Below are 22,492 nucleotides of genomic sequence, written 5' to 3'. Positions count from 1 at the left end.
CTTTTGCAAATTTAACAAAAATAAATAAACATGCGAACATATTGGAAGGCACTCATGCAAGCAATCTTTATTAACTTTATAGTAATTCTGCCTCTAACCTAGCTCATTTGGTTTTTGTGACTTTTGAAAGAGGTAAACCATATTTGGGGAATTGCCTGCTATTTAACCAGTCAATAAATGTTACTGAAGAATGACAAACAGAATTGGTGATAATTTTTTTAGGATGATTGATGGGTATGTGGGGATGGTTCATTTTACTTTGTGGATTTGAAATTTTACCCAATACAAAGATTTTTTTAAGTCATTTGAGATAAAAATATATGTAAAATATTTTAACTGTTGTCTATGCTGGAATTTCTCTGAATAGATAATAAAATAATTTCTAAGTCACCTCAGTAGTAATAGTTCCTATTAACAATTTGTATTTTTAGGCAAAAATTTATAGTAGGCACAATAACTCATACCACTGTTAAAAGCACTGTAAGAACTCTAACATAAATTTGTTTTTTTGAAATTTGCTTTCTCTAGGTATTGTAGGTATCTGAAATAAAACATCTTCAGTTTTGAATCTAACATTGGATTTTGTTGGAGAATCTGCAACCTCCCTGGCAGTGAGCACAGAGAGACATGGTGACAGGCTGGGAGATGTCTGGAATATCGCTGGCTCTCGATGGAGCAACAAGCTTGCTGAAGAAGCTGCATGTAGATTCCACCATAAATATCAGTGATGCATCAAACCAGAGAATTTCTAGTAGTCAAATAAGCATGCAATATGGTTTCTTGGAAATATGCATTTTCCTGTCCCCAAACGCTTCTCTGCACAGCTAACTTAACACAATAGAGCTCTTACCACAGCAACAAAAACTTCAACCCCTACGATTTGTCATTGTCCTAAATAATCAGTCACTGTACATTTATTATAGCCAATGACTTCCCAGTTTAGTGTTTGGATCTTTAGCAAAAGCGCATGCTTGGAAAAGTAAATAGTAAATAATCAATGTATATGAATGTGAGGACAGCAAAGTTGGTCTAAAATTTGATGATCATATCTAACCAAGTAATGGTGTTTTCACAATGAAGTTACAGGGTTATTCTTCCCTGTTACCTAAAAATGTATAAAACAGGAATCCGAAAAAAGTGAAAGCAACAAGACCTTTTTATTTTAATATGAAACTATTCCACTGCACTCCTAGGAAAGAAAGATACCCAAGTTTTTGTGACTGTTGAAACAATGTATTGATTTCAGAAAAATTTTTCTGTTTGTTCACATGCTTCTAACTTTTTATTGCCCAAAGTATATTAAATACAGATGTGTAATATAAAACATAAACATCATCTAAAATATCCTATATAAGATATTACATCATATGTATTTGGTTGGTTTTATTGCTACACTCCTTAGTTTTAACTGGTTTGATTCCATAGTATCAGTAGAAAAAAGAATTGAAAACAAAATCATATGGGATGGATAATCACACAAAAAGAAAAATACCATTTTTTAAATGAATGAAAGATAAAACATTCTTCATCAAGAGGCTTCTACTTTGATGTCAGGTTGTCACACATGACAACTTTGCAATGACAAGCCATGCTTCTTCAGTGTACAAGGTCATGTTTAAAGTTGGAAAAGAGGATGCATATAATAGTTGGAAAGTTCAGAGTTGTGGACCCAGGGAACATTCCATAATGCTGCTTGATAAAAATTGTGGTCGTACAAAATAAATATGATAAAAGAAATAACTTATGTTAACGTTTGCTACTTTTACTTAAATATAAATAAATCCCATTGAAAACATAAAAAGTATTTGCTTGTTTCTTATTAATGTATAAAATCCAGGGAAAAAATCTTTTTCTGGGCTGATTTTCTGTTGTCTTCCTACATGGAGATGATAGTTTCCTTAAGATTTTTACTTAGTAGATGGAACACTAAAAAAGAAAAAAAGAAAAGAAAAAAAAATTTTTACCTTGTAATGGAACGTGTGGTCAGTGTCTTCATCTGTTCTATGACATCATTTTCCTGTAAATGTCTTTGATGCATTTGTAATTTTTGTAGCTCTTTTCACATTTTCTCTTACAAAATCATTGTGCTGATGTCCTGCCATACGCTTTCTTCAACATTAATTTATAATGACATGGTTTTTCCTGGTCCGGCTATTTGCAGGTGAGTTCATGGATGGTGGAGGGGCCAGGGTTCCCTGCCAGGTGTCAGACCTTTCAGAAGCCCTCTTTTCGCAGTCACAGAGACCACAGATTCCAGCCAGCATGGCTCCTCTGACAAGATTTTGTGTAGCCTTCCTCCCTTTGGTCCTCTGACCCAAGCTGAGTCTGAAAGGATTTCTGTTCCCAGCCCTGCATTCCCAGGCCCTTCACCAGCAGCAGCAAACAGGACAGAGCCCTTGCACTTACCGATGAGCCCTTGACCTTCATGGAGTAAGATTCTGCTGGATCTTTCTGAGATGTGCTGTTAGGAGCCCTCTCAGATAGAAACTCTGTGCATTTTCTCTGCATCCCAACTTGTGATTTCTGCTGAAGCTCAGCTTACGTTACCCCTCAGTTATTAGATTTATAGGCTATAGAGTTTGCATTTCTGGATGAGTTTCTCCTTTCAGGAAGTATGCTTTGCTGCTACTTTCTGAGGCCTGCTACTCATAAGGGGCCTTGACATTGATTGTCCTTGCATTTTCTGCACAATTTAACCTTTAATAGCAACTTTTAAGCCCTTGGTTTCTGCAGGTATCATCCATTGCCTGTTTTGCTAAAAATAGCAAGACAGGGCACCTGGGTGGCTCAGCTGGTTAAGCAACTTGGTTTCAGCTAGGGTCACGATCTGGCAGCTTGGGAGTTCGAGCCCTGCGCTGGGCTCTGCACTGACAGCGCAGAGCCTGCTTAGGATTCCCTCTCCCTCCTTCTCTGCCCATCCCCTGCGTGCACATGCTCATATGCTCTCTTTCTCTCAAAATAAATAAACAAACTTAAAAAAAAATAGCAGGACAGAGTGTTTTGCAGGTGTTGGTTTTTCCCTCCTTGTTGCTTTATTTGATTTCTTACAGTAAGGAAAAGGTAAATAAGGCTTACTTGGATGTTCTTACCAGAGTTACATCCATTGTTGCCACTGTAGGATTGCTGGAAGAATTAAATTCATCAAGTTAAATCTGAATCAGATTAACAACTGATTTTTTAGTATATCCTTTGCAATATTTAAGATATACTTACACTAAATACTCATCCATCTTAAATTCAAATTTAACTAGATGTCCTTTATTTTTATTTGCCAAATCTGGCAGCCTTAGCCTATCAAGAGCATAATGGGATTCTAATTCTCATTCTTTTATTCATGATATGCTTTCCCATCTTCCCTGAGGTTCTTTTGACCTTGTCTTTCCCTGATACATTAAAATTTTATGAAAATATGTCTTGTTCTCCATCTCTTTTTATTCATTGTTCAAGAAACATGCTTGTCCTTTTCAATCTGGATACTTCTAGCTTTTAATTCTGGGAAATATATATAGTACATATATAATTAATACAATTAATATAATATTAATAATTAATATAAATACAATTATATTACAAAATATAAATTTATATATTTATAAATTATAAAGTATATATTTATACATAAAATATAAAGTATACTTAAGTATATATGATACAATATCTATATTATTTATATTATATTAAATACTGTTACACAAACTCTCAGTGTCCCAGATGGTCCTGGCTATAATAATTCCATTAATGATGGTGGAGATAACACATGTTTCTCCCTTCTTCCACCCAGACTCTTCCTTACATTGCTGTCCTTTGGGATTTATTAATTTTTTAAATATCCTTTTTTATTTTAATTTTTTTAATGTTTATTTATTTTTGAGAGAGAGAGAGAGACAGAACCTTAGCAGGGGAGGTGCAGAGAGAGAGGGAGACACAGAATCCGAAGCAGGCATCAGGCTCTGAGCTGTCAGCACAGAGCCCCTGACTCAGGGCTCAAACCCACAAACTGTGAGATCATGACTCGAGCCGAAGTCGTATGCTTAACCAACTGAGCCATCCAGGCACCCGTAAGTATTCTTTTTAGGAAAGAATCAGGAGAAAAGTGAAATATAATAACTATTCTTTTTCACAAATTTCTTGATTATTCTCATAATAATCATAAATTTCTTCCTCTAGATGATTTTTAAAATACTTCTGTCAACTTTCCACTCTCAAAAACAGGAAAGCTGAAATTTTTATTGGGATTATATTTATATACTTACATTTATTTTTTCCGTATAGTTCCTACACATATTTTTTAAAAATTTTTCTAAGACTTTACTTAATTTCACTTAAGTCAGTTAACATATAGTGTAGTATATGTTACTTAAGTTAGTTAACATATAGTGTAGTATTGGTTTCATGAGTAGAATTTAGTGATTCATCACATACATATAACACCCAGTGCTCATCACAACAAATGCTCTGCTTAATGCCCATCACCCATTTAGCCCATCTCCCACTCCCCTCCCCTCCAGCAACCTTCAGTTTTTTCTCTGTATTTAAGAGTCTCTACAGTCTGCCTCCTTCTCTGTTTCTATCTTACTTTTCTTTCCCTTCTTCTATGTTCATCTGTTTTGTTTCTTAAAATCCATGTATGATTAAAATCGTATGGTATTTGTCTTTCTCTGACAGACTTATTTCACTCAGCATAGCAAACCCTAGTTCTATCCACGTTGTTGCAAATGGCAAGATTTCATTCTTTTTGATTGCTGAGTATATTTCATTGTATATATATGTACCACATCTTCTTTACCCATTCATCAGTTCAAGGACATTTGGGCTCTTTCCATAATTTAGCTACTGTTGATACTGCTGCTATAAACAGAGGGGTGCATGTGCCCCTTCAAATCAATATTTTTGTATCCTTTGGATAAATACAAATCCTTTGCTAGGTTGTACAATAGCTCTATTTTTAACTTTTTGAGAAAACTACACACTGTTTTTCAGAGTGGCTGCCCCAGTTTGCATTCCCACCAAAAGTGTAAGAAGTTTCCCCTTTCTCCACATCCTCACCAACATCTGTTGTTTCCTAAGTTGTTAATTTTACCATACAGTTGTGGGTCCATTTCTGGGTTCTCTATTGATCTATGTTCCATTTATCTATGTGTCTGTTCTTGTGACAGTACCATACTGTCTTGATGATTACAGCTTTGTAATACAGCTTGAAGTCCGGAATTGTGACTTTGGTTTTCTTTTTCAACATTACTTTGGCTATTTGGTGTCTTTTCTGTTTCCATACAAATTTTAGCATTGTTTGTTTTAGCTCTGTGAAAAATGCTGGTGTTACTTTGATAGGGATTGCACTGAATGTGTAGATTGCTTTGTATAGTGTAGACATTTTAACAATATTTGTTCTTCCAACCCATGAGCATGGAATGTTTTTTCCATTTCTTTGTGTCTTCAATTTCTTTCATAAGTTTTCTATAGTTTTACCTCTTTGGTTAGGTTTATTCCTAGGTATCTTATGGTTCTGAGCACAATTGTAAATGATATTGATTCCTTGTTTTCTCTTTCTGCTACTTCATTATCGGTGGATAGAAATGTCACAGATTTCTGTACATTGATTTTATATCCTGTGACTTTGCTGAATTCATGTATTGGTTCCAGCAATCTTTTGGTGAAGTCTTTCAGATTTTCCACATATCATGTCATCTGCAAAGAGTGAAAGCCGGACTTCTTCCTTGCTGATTTGAATGCCTTTTATTTCTTACTGTTTTCTGATTGCTGAGGCTAGGACTTCCTGGACTATGTTGAACAACAATGGTGAGAGTGGCCAACACTGTCGTGTTCCTGATCTTAGGGGAAAGGCTTTCAGTTTCCCCCACTGAGGAGGATACTAGGGTGATCTTACACATATTTCAAGGCCTAGATATTGTATTTTATACAATGTTAAGTAATATAAGTGATAATAGGCATTTTCATCTTATCCTTCAGTTAGTCTCTGACAACATGTTAGGGGATGGATGCTATCTATCTACTTATAGTTCAGTTTGCATCTCTCTATTCGTATATGTATAAGGGGACATCTGTATTACTTCTCTTGTAAACAGTCTTTCATAGTTAACTTACTTAAAATCTCAAGTCATTAAAAGCTAGAAGGGATCATGGAGTCTCTTTTGTCATTTTACAGATGTGGAAGTTAATCCAGAAGTTAAGGGCCCAAGTATTGTGTTTCAGAAACGTAAGTTTACCAGATTCATTACCTCCAGATAAGTGTGGTCAGCCTATGCAGGAAAATCCAAAGTGAGGGAAAAGATAAATTAAGAGAATGAGAAATGAGTTTATAACCCCCTTGTAACATCTTAACTCATAAACCACTATAACTGACCCAAATCTCAAGTGAAACCTTAGGATATATTTCCCCACAGTTAAAAAAAAAAAAAAAGAAAATCTGGCTTTGAACCCTGAACCAATCAGCAAATAACTTCTTTTTCCAATCTTCCTATTCTAACCAGCTCCCTACTTTACAAAACACCCACTACAAGCACTTGATCCAAGCATGAATATACATGTATGTATGTATGTACGTATGTATGTATTTTGCCCTAGAAGAAAAGACATTTACTCTGCTCTGTACGCACCTAATACTCATTTTATTTAAGTTTATTTATTTATTTTGGGAGAGAGAGAGTGTGCGTTCATGCGAGCAGGGGTTAGGGGGAGAGAGAGAGGGAGAGAGGGAATCCCAAGCAGGCTCAACACTGTCAGCATGGAGCCCAACACAGGGCTTGATGTTACAAACTGTGAGATCACAACTTGAGCCAAAATTAAGAGTTGGTTGCTTAACCAACTGACTGAGCCACCCAGGCACCCTGCAATACTCATTTTAAAAGTCCTCCCTGACCTTCCAGATTAAGATGATTCTAAACTGTGCCTACGGGGCATTCTGTCTTACTGCAGAAAGCTAAATGTACTTGGTTTATAAAGACACAGGCAGGTCACTGATGTTCTTCTGTTGTAGAGTTTTAACAATCTGAAGGTGCTGCCTAGATTCTGTTGAGATCCCCGTTTCCACACTCCTTGATATGGTAAGAGGGGGCAAATTTGAGAATCTTTGTGTCTGCACCCATTCAAATTCACTTGACCCATAATAATGAGGTAAGTTTCACAATGAATGAAGCCCTGAGCTTTATTAAGCTCTTTGGCACTAAATTTATTTTTGATTCCCAGGACTAAGAATAAAACTTTGGGTTCTGTTTTGTTATCCTTTGTCCTTTTGTTAAAAGTGGCCTGTATTTTTTACCTGTTTAATTTTTGCTTTTGTTTTGGTTTGTCTCTATGAAGTCTATAGAGAGAAAGCAGGCATATATTTGGTAAGCCCACCACTCAAATTAGTTGTGGAGAATAAAGAATAAAAAAAGTCATAATGGAATCCTTTGAACAAACTTGGTTTAGGTCATCTTTCAAAACTTTGTAAGAACACTCCTTAGTCTTATCTTTGTGCTTCTGAGAACTGCCTTGATTATTTTCAATGCCTGAACTGGGACCAGAGGTTTTCATGCATAGTGGTAATGACAGCAAGCCATTAGTTAGGATATCGAGACACAGAAACCATAAACAATGCTTCATCCAGGTCAGTTCTCATGGGGTTCTCTGCCTCTCCATTACATCACTACAGTTCTTACTCACCATGCCATCTTTTCAAATGGCACAATTTCACTAAGAATAATCAAGAACGACAGTGGCATCTTGGGGGAATCTTTAATTATGACTGATTGTCCTTTTCGGAGGGACTTAGAACAATAAGGTGACAAAATACCTAACCAAGAAGGTCAGCCTTCTTTGATTGCCATCAGAAAGAATCAGAGCTTAGTCTTGACAATAGAATTGCTTCCCAAAAGAGTCTATGGCTAAAGCTAATGAAAAAAATGTGAAAAATTTAGTATTGTTTCACTCTTGGGAATTCCCTATTCATCTTGTGTCCTTTCTCTACTCCATTATACAATCTCCCTTCCTTTTTTTAAATTCAAGTATAATTGACTACAGTGTCATATTAGTTTCAGATGTACAATATAATGATTAAACAATTCCTTTTTTTTAAGATTTTATTATTTTTTAAGTAATCTCTACATCCAGCGTGGGGCTCAAACTTGTAACCCCCAGATCAAGAGACACATACTCTTACTGACTGAGCCAGCCAGGCATCTGTAAACAATTCTATTCACATACACAATCTCTCTTCTTTTTATGTTCCACCTACCATTTAAACACACAAAGGTCATCTCCTTTCCCACCTGAACTTGTAATTGTAAAGTTGAAATTTTCACTTAAAATTATGAAGAGTAGATTTTGAACCAAGACGAAGGCAGATGTGAAAGCCATATTTAAAGAATTTCTAAAACCTCAGGAAAAATTAGATACATTTAAGAAGGAATTCTGAGTTCTCCTATCTACTCAAAATCTCAATCTTCTTGATTTAAACTAATTAGTGCATTTATTAATATGCCCCTAAGGAAAAAAACACTTGATTAAAAAAATGAATTGGAGAATGCCAGAAAATGACCTAAGTGTTCTGAAAAACCATAGAACTGAAGAATACTTAAAAATGCTGTAGTAATCAGGAGCACACCTGGCTGGCTCAGTCAGAAGAACATGCAACTCTTGATCTCAGGATTGTGAGTTCAAGCCCTTTGTTGGGTATAGAGATTACTTAAATAAAAAGGGGCGCCTGGGTGGCTCAGTCGGTTGAGCAGCCAACTTCAGCTCAGGCCATGATCTCGTGGTCCGTGAGTTTGAGCCCCACGTCGGGCTCTGTGCTGACAGCTGATAGCCTGGAGCCTGTTTCAGATTCTATGTCTCTCTCTCTCTGACCCTCCCCGCTTCATGCTCTGTCTCTGTCTCAAAAATCAATAAACATTAAAAAAAATTTTTTTAAATAAATAAACACTTTTTCAAAAATCTTTTTAAAAAATGCAGGAGTAATTACATTAATCTTCTTAAGGCTATATCTCAAATCCGCCCAATTTCTAGAATTGAGTAGAAATTGATCCAGTCCCGTAAACAAAGGTAAGGAGTATCCAATGAGGATATAAAGTATCACCCAGTAAGAATTTTTAGGCAGTATTCTGGAATGGATATATAGATGTTTCCACACCATGTCCATCTTCTTTAGAAATGGATCAAAATGTGAATTTTTGAGTTAGCTGTGTAAACAAAAGATTGTGTGGTAAATCATCCCTTGATCCAAGCTACAACAAATGTCAGAATCTTTTGTAAATGTTCCAGTGACAATGAGTACACCTAACACCCAGATCTTGGTTAAATACCATTTCCCACCAAAGGAAAAGGGGCTTCTTATAGAAATGGCTGATTCCAGGGCAGGGGCAGAGAAGGTACCAAATGTACTTGGAACATGGTATGTTATGCCAGAAAGTAAGGGACTGCTCAAAGAATGATGGCCATGTGAGGCTGCAAAAGGGACTACAACTGGCCAAATTTGGGACAAACTGGCATCAAAATAAATTAGGACTGTAATTGATTATAACCCATTGAATAAAACAGAAATCCATGAATCCATAATGATAATAAATCAAAAAGTAAGGGAGACGGGAAGACCCTTTATTATATAGCAGAATGCCAATTAAAAATATGGGAAGGGTGGTAGAGTTGGAAAATTACTATTTACAACTATAATAGTAAAGATTGATCAGGCAAGATTGAAGTGTTAAGTTTCATGAGAAAAGGGTATTTGCATATTCTCAGTGAATTATCCCACAGATTGATTATACACTGCAAGGAGAAAAATCTATGCAGTAGAAAAAAATGGAAGAAAGTGGACAATACTTTCACCAGCTGATTATCACCAATAATCTTCATCATCAATAAGGGGCAGATGGATATCATGTGTCTCTGAATGTGATTCCCTAAAAGCAACACAAGATCATGTATGTAGTACTCTGGTCAGAGACATAACCTGCATGTGATCATGAGGAAACACTGACAAACTTAAACTGAGGAATATTCTATAAAATAATGGCCCATATTCTTCAAAAATATCAATGTCATGAAAAAAGGAAAGGTTGAGAAACTGTTCAAAATTAAAGAAGAATAAACAGATATAAAAATTAAAATTAAAAAAGGAAATCCTGCCATTTACAACAGCATGGATATACCAGGAGGACATTATGCTAAGCTAAACAAGCCAGACACAGAAAGATACTGCACGATTTCATGTGTGAAATGTAAAAAAGCTGAACTCAAGGAATCAGAGAGCAGAATGGTGATTACCAGGGACTGTGGGGATGAGGGAAACGGAGAGATGTTGGTCCAAGAGTACAAACTTTCAGTTATGAATAAGTTCTGGAGACCTAGTGTATAGCGTGGTGACTATAATAATAATGTATTATATACTTGAAATTTGCTGAGAGTAGATCCTTTTTTTTTTTAAGTAAGCTCCATGTCCAATGTGGGGCGTGGATTTGCGACCCCAAGATCAAGAGTTACACGATGTACCAACTGAGCCAGCCACGTGCCCCAGGATAGTAGATGTCAAGTGTTCTCACTACACAGACACAAAAATGGTAACTATTTTTGTGATGGATGTATTAATTAACTTAATTGTGGCAATCATTTCACAATGTATAATAATATCAAAACATCATGTACATGTAAATATACACAGTTTTATTTGCTTAACGTACCTCAATAAAGCTAGGGAAAAAATTGCTTTATTTCTGTAATAGCAATGAACAATCAAAAATCATAACCCATTGAATAAAAATAGAAATCTATGAATCATGATAATGGATAGGTAAATCAAAAAGTAGGGGGGTACGGAAGACCTTTTTTATAGTAGAATGACTACTGAAAATGTGTGAAGGGTAAAATTTCTAGAAGGAAACAAAGATGAAAATGTTTGTAACTTTGTTTAGGCAAAGATTTCTTCGATATACCACCAAAAGCATGATCAAGAAAAGCAAAAAATTGGCAAATTAAACTCAATCAAAAGTAAAACTTCTCTTTGAAAGACAATTTTAAGAAATGGAAAGTCAAGCCACAGACTGGAAGAAAATATTTGGAAATCACATATGTTAAAGGACTTGATTCCAGAATAAATCGACAACTCTTAAAATTCAATAACAAGAAAATAATTTACAGAGTGGGCAGAAGATCTTAACAGACAAGACCGATGAAGATACATGGATGGCGAATGAATGCATAAAAAGATTTTCAACATTATTAGTAATTAGGTTAATACAAATTAAAATCACAATGGGATATCACTACATACCTATTAGAATATCTAAAATGGAAAAGACTATCCATGCAACAATTACTGAATTGAAAGGCATAACCATATTTGGGCTCCAGCCACATAATCACTGCCTGTTTTCCAAGAATGTAACTAAATGACTCCCACCTGCAACCTTTCAAAGTACTTGTTCCACTGAAATCCCACCAGCACATTAAAGAAATTGTTTAAATGCAAATCTCTCCTAGACCTTTAAGAGATTTAAAAATGGTTAGTTTACATACAGCTTTTGAGTCTATCATCTTGGCAGATGTTTCTTTTTCTCAATTTTCATCTGCAAGTCCCAAATTAGCTGGTACAAATGCACCTGCAGTTTTAGTCCACTTTGTGGAAATGCAAACAGATTCATCAAATACTAGCTAGGATGTAAGTAATCAAACACCATGTTCTCCTTTAGACCAGCAAAAACAAGCCTTCAAATGAGAAAGTAAATATCTGCCGGGCATAAATAACAGACATAGATAAAGTCAGCTGAAAAATTAACAGACAGTATTTCTCCCAAAGAAATACTGCACTTGTAGAATCAAGGTCACCTTGGTGACTACTACTATCTTATTTACACAATGAGAAAATTTGTTCCCAAACTCATAGAGTAACAACATTGTTGTTTGAAAATCTATCAGTAAGAATGAAATAGCCCTTCCTTGGCTGGTCACTGACACACAGAGAACAAGCCACATATCAAACCAAGTGCAAGGCTACAGATAAGAGGGTTCTGGGCCAACAATTAGTATGTATGTTAATTTTGTAGTTTTTAAGTTAAAAGGACTCTGGGTCCAAATTGTAGTCCAGACGTGATGTTGAACTCTTACACACAGCCCTAATTGGCTTTGAACCTATCAAAATACTGTTTCATTTAAATTTCATCTACCTCTACCTTCCTAAAAATTTCCTAATTACTCTATTGCTTTGTCTTGTGAGATGCCTTAGTTCCTCTGCTGTGTGATCTCACGCATTGTAGACCACTGTCAAAATCATAAAGGGGATTTTGTGGGACCACAGATAGGTTAGGTGATCTTGGTCTGATAGGGCTAGGAGGAAAAGCTTTAAAAGTATATTCTCAGTTAACACATGTTTTCATAAACTGTATCTGTTCACATTCGTTAATGTGTAAATACTGAAAACAAAAAAGTTGGCCACTATTTAGTACGGAAGTATCTGAGCAAACAACGAAAGAGCATTTTAACACTACTAATCTAAATTATCTAGAACCATATTTGTATTGAAAGAGGAGGAGGAGAAGAAAAAAATTAAAAAGTAGAAGAAAGGTGGGGAGAGGGAGACAGATTAAGAAAGAAAAGCCATCTATTAATACTACTTTGGTACCGTGAAAGCCTAGAGGAACGCAACCGCCGCATCTCAGAGTTCCTTTCCACTTTTCAAATATACGCGGGACGGTCTCGGGCGGCACTAGAACTACAACTCCCAGGTTCCTGCGCGGCGCGGAGAAGGCAGGCCGGGACTGTGCGAAAGTGACTCCGGGGGATAGCGGGCCAGAGCGGGCCGCTCCTCCTTTTAAAGCGGTTTCGCACCTCTTTCCGCCCGCGGCGTCGGTGGCGTCGATGGCGGCGGCGGCGGCGCTGTCCACGCAGGGGCGGGTCACGGCGGCGCGAAGCGGTGCTGGGCGGGAAGGGAAGTCGTGGCGGCGGCGACCGCAGCAGCGGTGGTGCTGTCAGTTAGGCCGTCGGAGAAATGGGAGACCCGGGGTCGGAGGTGAGTGGTGGAGCGTCGGGCCGCGGCGTTCTCAGCCGCGCCGCGAAAGAGCTTTTTGTTTTGTTGAGTGTGCGGCCTGCTGTGCGCCCGCGGGGCGAAAGCCTCGGCGTCTCGGGCCGAGCCCAGCGTTCGGGCCTGGTGCGGGTCCTAACGACGACCCAGCGGTAACAATGGCCGCCCGGCCGCCCCCGGTCCCCTACGCCGGCCCCGGTGCTCCCTGTTGTCGCCGCTCTGCCCGCGAGAGCGACATTTTGAGACAGGATCGCTCTTCGGCGGTGAGCGTGCATCCCGCCTCCTCGAGCAGATAGGGGAATTCGCAGGGGCTGGGGAGTCGTTTTCGGCGTCCGCTCCCCATGGCTCCGCGTCTGCAGAGGCAGAACGCGACTCCATGGAGTTCTGTTCTTAGTCGGATTTGCATGCAGTTGTGCTGTTAGGTTTCCTCAAGAGCTCGTTGTTTTAAAAAGCTCTTTCTTTTTCGTTCCTTTTGGGAAAGTGTCTTCCACCAAGTACGTGGCTGTATAGATAAGCGTGTTTTGGCTTATTTTTATAGATAATAGAATCTGTCCCTCCAGCTGGGCCCGAGGCATCTGAGTCAACAACGGATGAAAATGAAGATGACATTCAGTTTGTTAGTGTAAGTAGCAACGACATTCGGGTTTTTCCTAGAGTTCCAAGACTGCGCGTGGTAAGCCATTATGTGATTGTACTGCACCTGTCCACTCCTCATTGAGCAACTGTGTATGAACGTCCGATAGGTACTAGACACCGGGGAGCGTGGCGTAGGATTAGGAAATTTACCCAAAGAGGCCTCTGAGCAGCTGCAGTAGCCGTCACAAAGACTGCCGAAAGTCTGTGGTGCTCACTCCATCACGCTTCTCGTGCGTTTACTTAGCGCTGTTTTAATGCTTAGTCTAGGCGTGTTTCCAAGAGGGACAAGGTTGTCCTGTAACAGATGACGATGCAGGCGAGGGAGAGAGGACAGGTGATGATGAGGAAGGAGGTAGAGAACAAGAAGCCTTGGAAGAACTCAACATCTGAGCGTTATGTAGCTGCATAACATGAAGGCGACTAGCTTGAAGACTTCCCTGACCTGTGAGATCATGGTGTTTGTTACAGCATAGTGCAGGAGTTGATGTTCATATGGAGATCCCTGCATCACCAGGAACACACATATTTTTCAGAATTTCGTCCCTTCGGGTCAGTGGTCTTTAAGCATTACCAAGCGTAAACGTGCGGATTGCGGGGCCTCACCCTTCCATACCCACAGACTCAGAATTTGTAGGTGGGACCTAGGAGTCTTCCTTTTGGAAAGATGAAAGGACATGTGAATCTCTGAACCACAGTTTGTAAAGCCTTGGTTTAGGCAGAGTGGGGGTTATGACGTATTTGGAGATGATTTTCACCCAAAACTGTAAAGAATTGCAAAGACTCAGCTTAGAGTGGTATCTTAGCTACCTAAAAACTTGTCCAAACCAGTAATTACTTGAGGTTTGCTGTGAAAGGTGTATAATTTTTTTTTAAATGAGTGCCTGTTTAAAATATGTTTGTTCTTGAATTGCTATAGATTTAGGGCAACCTGAAAAACCACAATTTTTTTTCATAAATTGTTTTTTAAATCAAAATCTCATCTTTAAACGTTGTGGTGTTAACATGTTGTTTCTTGTAGGGTCATATAGAAATTCTTTACAAGATTATTTCTGTGACATTCTTGCCCATTAATTGTACACATGGTACTCCCCCTTTTTTTTGACACTTGGTACTTTATAAATTTGGGGGTACAAAGAGAGGTTGTATGCTAACTCTGCCTTCCCTGTGTTGTGGAGTAAATGATGTAACTATGAAAATTGAAGATCCACAGTGTCTGTTTTCGTACTGAAAAGTATTTGGAAAGAGTAGTTCATGGGTCTTCAGGAAAAATAATTTTGGTTCCTCCTGACTGTGGTATAAAAATCAAAGCGAATGGGACATTATGATCTTCATGATATTTTGTGCAGCCAGAACTAGGAGTGGCATAGATGTTATATGACACATGCCTTTGAGAAATGGAAGGACTCTACAAAATTAAGGTTGGAAAAATGAATAGGTACAGGTTTGTGTAACACTCTGTGGATTAAAGTATTATATTCTAAATTCTTACTGAGTTGCTATCTGATTGAGTTGCTTACTGAGGTTTAAAACTCTTAATTTGAATTTAATTTTAAATACAGAGAATCTTTTGTATCTTTTAAAAAAAAATTTTTTTTTAATGTTTATTTGTTTTTGAGAGCGACAGAGACAGAATGCGAGTGGGTTGGGACAGAGCGAGAGGGAGACACAGAATCCGAAACAGGCTCCAGGCTCTGAGCTGTCGCACAGAGCCCGACATGGGGCTCGAACTCACGAGCTGCGAGATCATGATCTGAGCCGAAGTCGGACGCTCAACCGACTGAGCTACCCAGGCGCCCCTGTATCTTTGCATCCAGAGTTTTGTACCTCCAACTTGATAGAACCTCTTACCATTTAGCCTTGTTTCCAAAAATTGATCAAATATTTGACAGCTCCATAAGGAGAAATGAATTATATAGGCATACCATGTTTTATTGCACCTCACAAATGCTGTGTTTTTTACAAGTTGAAGGTTTGTGGCAACCCTGTGTCAAGCAAGTCAGTTGGCACAGTTTCCCAATAACATCTGCTCACTCTTGTGTCTTTGTCATGGTTCAGTAATTCTCACAGTATTTCAAGCTTTTTCATCATTATTTTGTTGTGATCTGTGATCAGTGATAAATCACTGAAAGATCAAATGATGTTTAGCATTTTTTAGCAATAAAGTATTTTTTAATTAAGCTGTGTATGTATTTTTTAGACATAACACTATTGCACACTTAAAAGACTACAGTATAATATAGACATAACTTTTATGTGCACTGGGAAACCAAAAAATTCATTTGACCCACTTTATTGTGATATTCACAATATCATTCCTGGCAGTATTTTGGAAGTATGCTTATGTGGATCTAAGTAGAATTGCAGTATCAGAAAGGAGAGTAGGGATGCGTGGGTGGCTTGGTTGGTTGAATGTCCAGCTCATGATTTTGGCTCAGGTCATGATCACATGGTTCATGGTTTGAGCCCCATGTTGGGCTCTGCGCTGGTGGCATGGAGCTTGTTTAGGATTCTTTCTCTTCCTAGGCCCCTCTCCTCTGCTCACAATAAATAAGTATAGCATTAAAATCTAAGAAAAAAGAGGGCAAAAATATTTCTGTTGCTTTTAAATGGTTACACACACACACACACACACACACACATAAAACTGATAATTTAATTCTACTTTATTTTTTAATTTAATTCTACTTTAAAATACATTCAGAGGGGCACCTGGGTGGCTCAGTAGGTTAGGTGTCCGACTCTTAATCTCAGCTCAGGTCATGATCTCACGGTTCATGAGATTGAGCCCCAAGTTAGGCTCTGTGCTGACAATATTGAGCCTGCTTGGGATTCTCTGTCTCATTCTGCCTGTCCCCTGCTTGTATGCACGTTCTCTCTCTGAAAATAAATAAATAAGCTCTTAAAAAACTCTTTAAATAAAAATAATAAAATTAAATAAAATACCTTCAGAAACAGAATTTACTTCCCTTTGTAACCCCATTCTGTGCTGGGCTCCACCAGGATGTGCTTACCATCTAGTAAAGATGAAATGCTGCTGGGTATGGTTCTCTGCTTGAGGATTCTTCAGATACAAAAAGAACATTTTTTTGTGTTCCTTTTATATCTTTTATCAAGAAGTATGTTACTGGGGTGCCTGGGTGGCTCAGTTAAGTGTCTTTCTGCCCAGGTCATGATCTCACAGTTGATGAGTTCAAGGCCCACATTCAAGCTTTGGATCCTCTGTCCCCCTCTCTCTCAGCCCCTCCCCCGCTTGCAATCTGTCAAAAATAAACATAAAAAAAAAAGTATGTTACCACTTGATGTATTCTAGTATGGATTCCTTAGTCTTTTCATATAAATTTCTTTCCAGCCTTCATTCTGCATTAGAGCATCTCCTTTGTGTTCTGCCATATAAATATATATGTATGTGCAGCTAAATAAACACAATATCCTGAAAGAAAGGAATGATAGAAATTTGGGGGTACAAAAAGAGCCCTTTGTTATAAATTTTACTATAATATATATACAGAAGACTGTACTTCCTCATTGTTGGTCTTCACTCTATTTCAGTACATTACTATTTGTCTGGATTATCTTGTTACTAGTCTTCCCACACTTCATACTTTCCTCATCTTGAAACAGAGCTCTAATTGTTGTTCCTATCTCAACACTATTGATTGATTCATTTACCTATAGAATAAAATCTAGGTTTTTGAGCCAGGTATTTAAGGCCTCATGTGTGTTGCAGGTAGTATGTATGTAAAGAAACAATTGAGAAAATCAGGGCTTCATGTTTGCTTGTGTAGGATGTGGAAGATAAAGCAGAGCTATTGAAGAACTATGCGATTTTGAGCTTAGATAACTAAAAGATTATTGATAGTCATACATTTAAAAAATACACTACCATGAGGTCTGTCTCTGTCTTTTTAATACCATCCCTGTACTCTTCCCATTTTCAGAGGAATCCACAGGGTTTTATTCCTCTATGTAGATTTAGTTTTTCTTTGGGTTTTGTCATCGTTACTTCTTCATCTCCTCTGAGTCTTTCATGTGCTGCTTTTGTTTCTGATTATTCTGTTCCACCTACAAGACTTCCTCTCTGGAGGAATTCTTGCTAATTCCAACAACAACAACAAAAACCTATTGATTGTAAATGCAAGTTTGGTTTGAATGGTTTTCATGACTTGTGAATTTGCTCAATCCTTTTTTAGGAAGGACCATCAAAACCTGTTCTTGAATACATTGATCTGGTCTGTGGTGATGATGAAGAGCCTAGCATCTATCATAGTGATGTAAGTACATTATATCTGTGGTTTTTCAGTTCTGTCATCAAGTGCAAAATGTGTTAGAGGTGGCTTGAACTGGCTTGCAAGAACTGATGGTTCGATTTTCAGGAGTTTTATGAGCTGATTTGTTAAACATAGCCGTTATTAAAAACTAAAGTGTATAAACCTACAAGGAAATAAATTACTACATTTAAGGTAGTAAATACTCAAAACTCCTCATATCTTTATTTATTTACGTCTGTTGTATCTGTATGATAGAAATATTTTATCACAGCATACTCCTCCTGCAACATGATTGGAGTATTTACACCACGGTAATCAGCAAACTCAAAATTGGGGCTTGATTAATTATTTATTGATTATCTGAACTTCAGAAAGTGATGGATAAAATGTTAATGTAGAGTAAGCCAAAAGATGTAAATTACTAAACTCTATGTAATATGAACAATTGAGGAAAACTTGCATTATTTGAAAACTCTCCTTTGATTCAACAAAGGTGTTGATATCATTGGTGACTGAGTGGAGTTCTGATATAAATCTTCATTTTTTTCACTTTTTACCTTATTCATTAAATGAAAACGTTAACCACTTTTCATATTGGAACTATACTCATTTTTAAATCATATGGCAGCTTCTTTGTTGGATGATAAACATTTGTAGTCAGATTTCATGACATTACTGGTTATAAAATTTTGAAAACTGGGGTACCTGGCTGGCTCAGTTGGAGGAGCATGTGACTTGATCTCAGGGTTGTGAGTTTGAGCCCCACACTGGGTATAGGGATTACTAAAAAATAAACAATAAATAAACTTAAGAAAACAACGTGGTAGTGAATTTTTCAACAAATAGCAAGTCGTATTGAAGTTATAGGTACAAACTGAAAGGCAAGGTAAGTAATTTAAAATTTATTTCTAAAATCATTAACAAATTTTTTTAATGAGGTTATTTTTGGTTTTTTAGATATAGGACTCTGTTACTTCAACCTAGAGTGCTTTCTCTTTTTTCTTTTTTAAAGTTTTTTTTTTTTGTTTTTGTTTTTTTTTTTAGTTTATTTATTTGAGAGAGACAGAGACAGCACAAGCAGGGAAGGGACAGAGAGAGAAAGGGAGAGAGAATCCCAGGCAGGCTCCATGCTGCCCATGGAGAGCCCAATGGAGGGCTTGAACTCATAAAACCACGAGATCATGACCTGTGCCGATACCAAGAGTCTGACACCTAACCGACTGAGCCACTCAGGCACCCTGTAAGTTTTTATTATTATTTATATTTATTTTTGAGACACACACACACACACACACACACACACACACACACAGAGAAAGTGGGGGAGGGGTGGAGAGAAAGGATCCCAAGCAAGCTCCACACTCAGCGCAGAGCTCGACAGAGGGTTCGAACTCACAGACCATGAGATCATGACCTGATCTGAAATCAAGAGCTGGCCACTTAACTGACTGAGCCACCCAGGCACCTTCAGGTTATTTTATTTAATTTTTTTTAAGTTTATTTATTTTGAAAGAGACCATGTGAGCAGGGGAGGGGCGGAGAGAGAGACAGAATCCCAAGCAGGCTTCACACTGTCAGCACAGAGCCCCACTCAGGGCTTGAACTCATGAGCTATGACATCATGACTTGAGCCGAAATCAAGAGTCAATGCTTAACTGACTAAGCCAGCTGCCCCCATTAACAGAAACTTACATCAACTCTTAAAGTGTTATCGTGAACTTGACTTATATATGTAAAATTATTTTTCAGATTCTGTTCCCTAAAATGCCAAAACGACAGGGAGATTTTTTGCATTTTTTAAATGTGAAGAAGGTGAAAACAGACACAGAAAGAAATGATAACAGAAATCATTGTGGACTGTCTAAGTCAGAGGAATCAAATTTCAAATATGTTGAAAAACCAGTCATTGAAGAAAATCCATCATGTTCATCAAAGGAAGAAACAGATAATCTTGTGCTTCCAGATTGTTGGAATGAAAAACAAGCATTTATGTTTACAGAACAGTACAAATGGCTTGAAATAAAAGAAGGTAAATTAGGATGTAAGGATTGTTCAACAGTTCGGCATTTGGGATCAAAAGCAGAAAAGCATGTCCATGTGTCCAAGGAATGGATTGCATATTTAGTAACCCCTAATGGCAGTAATAAAACTACTAGACAAGCTTCTCTGCGGAAAAAAATTAGGGAACACGATGTTTCTAAAGCCCATGGTAAAATTCAGGATCTGTTGAAGGAATCAGTTAATGACTCAATTTCTAATTTAGTGCATAAAAAAAAAAATAAAAATATTGATGGTACCATAAAAGTTTTCAATACAGTTTATAGTTTAGTAAAACATAATAGACCTTTGTCTGATATTGAGGGGGCAATAGAATTACAAGAGAAAAATGGAGAGGTCAGCTGTTTAAATACACGATACAGTGCAACAAGAATAGCAGAACATATTGCAAAAGAAATTAAAATGAAGATATTTAAGAATATGATAGAAGAGAATGCCAAAATCTGCATCATAATTGATGAGGCATCTACAGTGTCAAAGAAAAGCACTCTAGTGATTTATCTCCAATGCACAGTTCAGTCGGCTCCCGCACCAGTTATGTTGTTCGTTGCTTTAAAAGAATTGGTCTCCGCCACAGCAGAGTTTATTGTCAATACGTTATTGAATACTTTAAATGATTGTGGGTTTACTAATGAATATTTGAAAGCAAATTTAATTGCATTTTGTTCTGATGGTGCTAATACAATGCTGGGAAGAAAGTCTGGAGTAGCTACAAAGTTGTTAGAATATTTTCCTAAAATCATTATTTGGAACTGTTTAAATTATCGATTACAGTTGTCACTTGATGATTCAATATCTGAAATAAAACAAGTTAATCATTTTAAACTATTTCTTGATAAAATTTATTCCATTTATCACCAGTCTAATAAAAATCAAAACAAGCTTTTAGAAAATGTAGCTAAAGACCTTGAAATTGAAATTGTTAAAATTGGCCAGGTAATGGGACCAAGATGGACAGCATGTAGTTTACAAGCTGCTACTGCTGTATGGCATGCATATCCTGTATTATATATGCATTTTTCTCATTCTTGTTCTGGTTTGGCAAAGAGATTATCTAACATTAATTTCTTACAAGACCTTGCTTTAATGATTGACATTCTTGAAGAATTTTCACTACTTTCAACTGCATTACAGTCAAGATCAACTAACATTCACAAAGCACAAAAATTGATCAAACGCACCATAAGAGCTTTGGAAAATTTAAAAATCAGTACTGGAAAGCATGAGTCTCAAATTGAGGGTTTGATTAAGTCAGATAAGTTTAAAGATATTCCATTTAATAAAAACAATGAATTTAATGCTCTTCCAAGGAGTATGTTACTAGAAAATATAATTGAACACATGCATTTACGTCTTTTATCTGACAGAAACCATGACGAAAGTATTTTTAATTATTTTGACTTGCTAGAACCTTCTACATGGCCTTATGAAGAAATAACTTCACCATGGATAGCTGGTGAAAAAAAATTATTTCATCTATGTGAAATTTTAAAATATGAAATTGATTTGAATGATTTTCGAGAATTTGTACATGATAATATAAAATCAAACAATGTTTCAATTCCTATAGCTATACAAAAAGCTAAAAAGATAGTTAACACTATTGCAATCAATAATGCTGAAGCTGAAAGAGGTTTCAATTTAATGAATATAATTTGCACAAGGGTGAGAAATAGCTTAACAATAGATCACATATCAGATTTAATGACAATAAATTTATTGGGGAAGGAGTTAGCAGATTGGGATGCAACTCCATTTGTAATGTCCTGGTCATATTGTAACCATAGGTTGGCTACAGATAAAAGAGTTAGGCAAAAATCAGCAAAAGCCTTCTGTGAGAATGAGTTGGCTATATGGAACTTACAATAAAGGGTATTGTGTATGTTTTTATCATTTGTAAATTGTGTGCTATACATCTCTTATACATAAAAAATTCTTTGAAAGTCAATTGTTAAACTTTTATTAACATGTTGTTTAAAAGGCATTCTCCAAAAAGCTAAAGTTGATTGTTTTTAGGAGTTACATAGTTAGAGATTAGCCCACGTCTGCTAGAGGGCCATGATATATATTCTGTATAGAACATCCAGCCATTTCCACTTTTGCTGTCTTACTTTTTACTTAAGATGCAAAAGAATAACAACCCAGTCAAGTTCTAAGCCCTAGAAATTATATGGATGCAAAATGAAATAAAAATTGCAAACCTTTTGGCTCTTTCTCATTTCTGTATCTGTGTTAATACAGTAATCTCTAGCACGTGTGGCTATTAAGCACTTGAAATGAGCTCAGTAGGACTAAGCAAATTTTTAATTTCAATTAAATATAAAAAAGTGTAAAATATTTTAAAAACTCAACTTTTAGAAATATATTTGTTACCTTGCTTATGATTCTTGTAACGTGCCTGTCAGACTCATGTGTCATGTCTAGTATTACATAAAAACACATCACTGAATTGGTGTCAACAGATTCAGTGCACATAACTTTTTTTCTATGAATTGATATAACATAGCATTTTTATCTGAGT

At 36.9% G+C, this 22,492-nt stretch overlaps 1 protein-coding gene across 2 annotated transcripts; it reads left to right on the top strand.

The window, feature by feature from the left end:
• Positions 1-12,840: 12,840 nt before the first annotated feature.
• Positions 12,841-22,174, top strand: KIAA1586 (KIAA1586 ortholog). Of its 2 annotated transcripts, XM_047102695.1 has the most exons (4): positions 12,841-12,997; positions 13,548-13,631; positions 17,836-17,916; positions 19,663-22,174. In XM_047102695.1, exons 1-4 carry the CDS (start codon positions 12,977-12,979, stop codon positions 21,838-21,840), a joined length of 2,364 nt encoding a protein of 787 aa, XP_046958651.1. In that variant the 5' UTR covers positions 12,841-12,976; the 3' UTR covers positions 21,841-22,174. The 2 variants fall into 2 exon arrangements, with proteins under 2 accessions (XP_046958651.1, XP_046958652.1); XM_047102696.1 differs by lacking the exons at positions 12,841-12,997; positions 13,548-13,631; positions 17,836-17,916 and adding an exon at positions 19,116-19,153.
• The last annotated feature ends 318 nt before the right edge of the window (positions 22,175-22,492 follow it).

The sequence above is a fragment of the Lynx rufus genome, unplaced genomic scaffold (genome assembly GCF_022079265.1).
Source record: "Lynx rufus isolate CCGP_SWC_20201006 ecotype Redwood Valley unplaced genomic scaffold, mLynRuf1.p SCAF_6, whole genome shotgun sequence".
In the NCBI taxonomy this organism is placed as follows: Eukaryota; Metazoa; Chordata; class Mammalia; order Carnivora; family Felidae; genus Lynx; species Lynx rufus.
The sequence above is the reverse complement of the archived record's forward strand: the minus strand, read 5'-3'. Positions and strand labels throughout refer to the sequence as shown.